The following is a 3454-nucleotide window of genomic DNA, read 5'->3' on the forward strand; positions in this document are numbered from 1 at the left end:
CAATAAATATGCAGAAAGTCATGGAGTTCTCCCATTACTTTTTGTGATTGGAACATCTGAAACAAGGATGTAATAATCCAAGTTTTCAAGCAAAGACCTTAATTCATATACTGACCTACAGGATCCTTGTCTTGGATCTTTCCAGAATTAATTGGCAACTCTTCTGAGATGTTCTGTGCATCTGTGAAGGTTCTAAAACAAAAGATACAGTTGTTAAAAGTTATCATACACTGTTAGTAAGTATTAGTCAATCTACAGCATGCTTTCACAAATCCAGTTGAGAAGTGCAAATTAATACAAAATGGAGGGAATATATGGTTCACAGAAACAAAGTGTCTTTAACCTCTTGCTCCAGTTCCAGTAAAACAAGTTCCTAACTGAAAGCATTTCCTATCTGCTGCCGATGGGCTATGCTATATAAAATAAGGGAATGAAGTCCAGTCTTAAACCTACCAAATAAAATTAGCATCACACCAGCTATCACATTGGGCACTCATTTGTGTACTGTTGCCAGTTTTGAGAGAAAAGCAAAAAACTGTATGATCATAAAGAATGAATTATCTGTTCGGCCTTTATCAAGCTGACAGTTGATTGGTGTGAGACTATGTGGAAACTTAATTGCTGGTGTCTTCATGATATTGTTGAAGGGATACAAAAAGGATAGGGGGGAGTACTAGTAATCTGAAAATGAATCATAAACCATGTAGAACTTTGTCAAAGCAACATAAACAGCATCATCATATGGCTGAAATTCACTCCTTTGGCAAAAGTTTATTACAGCGATATAAAGAGTCTATTCTGCACACCCACAAAACAGTGGACCCCAAAATAAGATTAAATAGGTGACTTTGATGTATTTAGAGCCCCTGTATATTTCTTAGATACTGCTCATTATAGTAGTCCAGGAAGTACCTGCTAATAGTGCTTTAATTTATACTTAGAAAAAGGAAAGACTACCCTAAGTAGTGACCAGAAGACTTGGTTCTTGTATTGCTTTATAAATATTACTAGAACAGTTTTAAGTCAAACTTAATATCATTAATGGCATTATTGTCTCTCTCATTTCCAAATTTTCCATGAAGCACTAGGGCTGTGTGAAACTTTGGTCCCTGACTCGATTCGGCAGAGATTCAGCCTGATTCGGTGGCTGCATCTTCAAATCTGAATCGAATCAGACATGGACCACCCATCGACCCCACCGGTGGTGTCGGTGGTGGGGTGTTGGCGGTGCCTTTTTGCAGGTGGTGCACCACCATGCTAAGGGGTGCTCGTGCACCCGCGTGCACCCCCTACATATCGCCCCTGGAATCAGAGGACGCTTCAATCTCTCCAAATCAAATCAGAACCCTCTGAATTGATTTAGAGAGATTCGGAAAGATTCAGCAATTCAGACAGACACAGCTTTAAATGTTTTTTCTACATACCTCTAGGTAGCAGGCATCTTGCGAATGCTGAGATGCTGAGGTGCATGAAGTATCCCACAGGAGTGCAGGGGGCTCCCCAGTGCTCTTGGCAGCAGACCCAGAAGTAGACCAGCGTACATCCGGTCCACTTCTGGGTCTGCTGGAGAGCACACTGGGGGGGGGCCCCTGCACCTTCCTCACTCATTGACTGGTGCCTCCTGGGTCTGGGAGGGCACCCAGGGACCCCCATGGCTGATCGCTAAGCCAGGAAGGTGGGGGGGGGCCTCCAGTGCACTCCCTGGCAGACCCAGAAGTGGAACAGAAGTACTTCCAGTCCACGTCCGGGTTCACCGCCAACCACGTGGAGGGTCCCCCCATGCTCCTGTGGGATGCTCCATCCACCCCACCATCGCAGCATTCATGAGCTGTGCCTGGTACCTCAAGGTATAAAACTGTGTCTATGTTTTCTGAATCAGCATCAAATCTTCAGATTTGGATTTGGCCAAATCGAATTGGGGATAGTGATCCGAATCAATTCATTGAATCACTGTCCCCGATTCGGGCTGAATCCAAATCCAAATCTGAATTGAGTGGGGCCTGTTTTGCACACCCCTGTGAAACATCTGTTGAGAGAAGTACATTCAAGTTTTAGTATTATTACAGCCTCACCCCTATTAGGCAGATCCAACAAGATAGCACAGAAATCAATGCAGTTTTATGAAGGAATAAACAAGATGTGTTTCTGAATCTACACCCCACAGAATCAGAGAAAGCACTATAACATCTCAGCACCTCCACCACTGCATTGGACCAAAAAAGTGTCTTTCTTTCCCCACAGTGGACTCATTTCATCCTAAGTCAAGTACATAAAAACAAACAAAATATTCATAAGTAGGATATACCATAATGTCAAATATCCTCATATAACTCAGACCCAGTATTTGGTTCTATTATTCACTAGCAATATCAGCAACTATTTGTTTCTTATACTGACAACTGTAATTCATCGAAAAATGAATGAGTGTATGCCAGTCTTGGAAAACATTACATCTACTTACCATTCACAATGAGGTATTAAATAAAAGCCTTCACTTTGTACAGACCTGATTTATTTATTCACAAACCACACTCACCTTTTCCCCCAAAAAGTACTGATTGAAAATTGGGGTGTGACTTAACTGAAGAAACTGATTCTGACAGGGTGGTTCAAAGGAATTTTTTTCCTTTATTCTGCCTTCCCAAAATGAGCTGTGTCCTATTTGGAGGAAAGTATGTGAATAAAATGATAGATCTTGCCCTGACAAGCATAGAATCCAGAAGGCAAGACTTAATAGATGAGAACGAAATTGTGGCAGAGCACAGGGTGTCTCTGCCACTTTAAGGGCCTGGAGCTGGCAGCCTCCAGGTGCCTGATGAGGGCAGCCATTTTGAGACATGGGCTGCCTATATAAACAGGGCAGCCTGGCTGCAGGAGGCCAGGCAACAATGTTGCCTGGCTGAAGGGCTGCTGCAAATGACCTGGAGGTAAGGGGGAGCTGCAAGGGGATGGTTAGGAGGCTCCTGGTCCTGGGCATGACCTGAAACTGCACCCTGCTGGGAGTGGGTGGTCTGGTGGGGCTCTCAGTGGTGTGGGAGCCCCCAGGAAATGCTGGGCCAGTGATCACCCTGGTGAAAGGCAGGTTGGGGTGCCTTAACCCCTAGCTCCCACCACTGGGTGGGTAACCCTATGTTGGAGGGGCCCAGAGGGCAGGCCCTGAGAGAGTGTATGGAGTACAGGGCGTGGTGCTGCGGTTGCCCCTGAGAGGATGGGGAGTAGTGGCATGGTGAGGCCTGAGGATGAGAGAGAGGGGCTAGAGACCCAGCCCGAAGGGGATAGTACCCTTGACTGGCCCATGCTGGGGCCAGGACCAGAGAGGATCAAAAGGGCCAGGGGCCCACTGTGAGGGGTGCCCAAGAGCTGGAGGCCTGGGGTCCTGACTGGCCTTGTGGTGGGCCAGGGCAAGAGGCCGAAGATTCCGGGGGAACCACACCCGAGAGGGGAACAAGGCTTC

The 3454-nt window shown here is 46.0% G+C and overlaps 1 protein-coding gene across 6 annotated transcripts in view; it reads right to left on the reverse strand.

Moving 5' to 3' along the window:
• Positions 1–3454, reverse strand: part of ACSBG1 (acyl-CoA synthetase bubblegum family member 1) — a 115249-nt gene that overhangs the window by 58624 nt on the left and 53171 nt on the right. For all 6 annotated transcript variants that reach the window (XM_025208388.1, XM_025208391.1, XM_025208389.1 and 3 more), the window contains exon 2: positions 116–192. Coding sequence is in view for 2 of the 6 variants with exons in the window: in XM_006027228.3 (XP_006027290.1) it covers positions 116–192 (77 nt within the window). In the remaining 4 variants the exon portion in view is untranslated. The remainder of the gene's footprint in view (positions 1–115; positions 193–3454) is intronic.

Source organism: Alligator sinensis, unplaced genomic scaffold, assembly GCF_000455745.1.
Source record: "Alligator sinensis unplaced genomic scaffold, ASM45574v1 scaffold954_1, whole genome shotgun sequence".
In the NCBI taxonomy this organism is placed as follows: domain Eukaryota; kingdom Metazoa; phylum Chordata; order Crocodylia; family Alligatoridae; genus Alligator; species Alligator sinensis.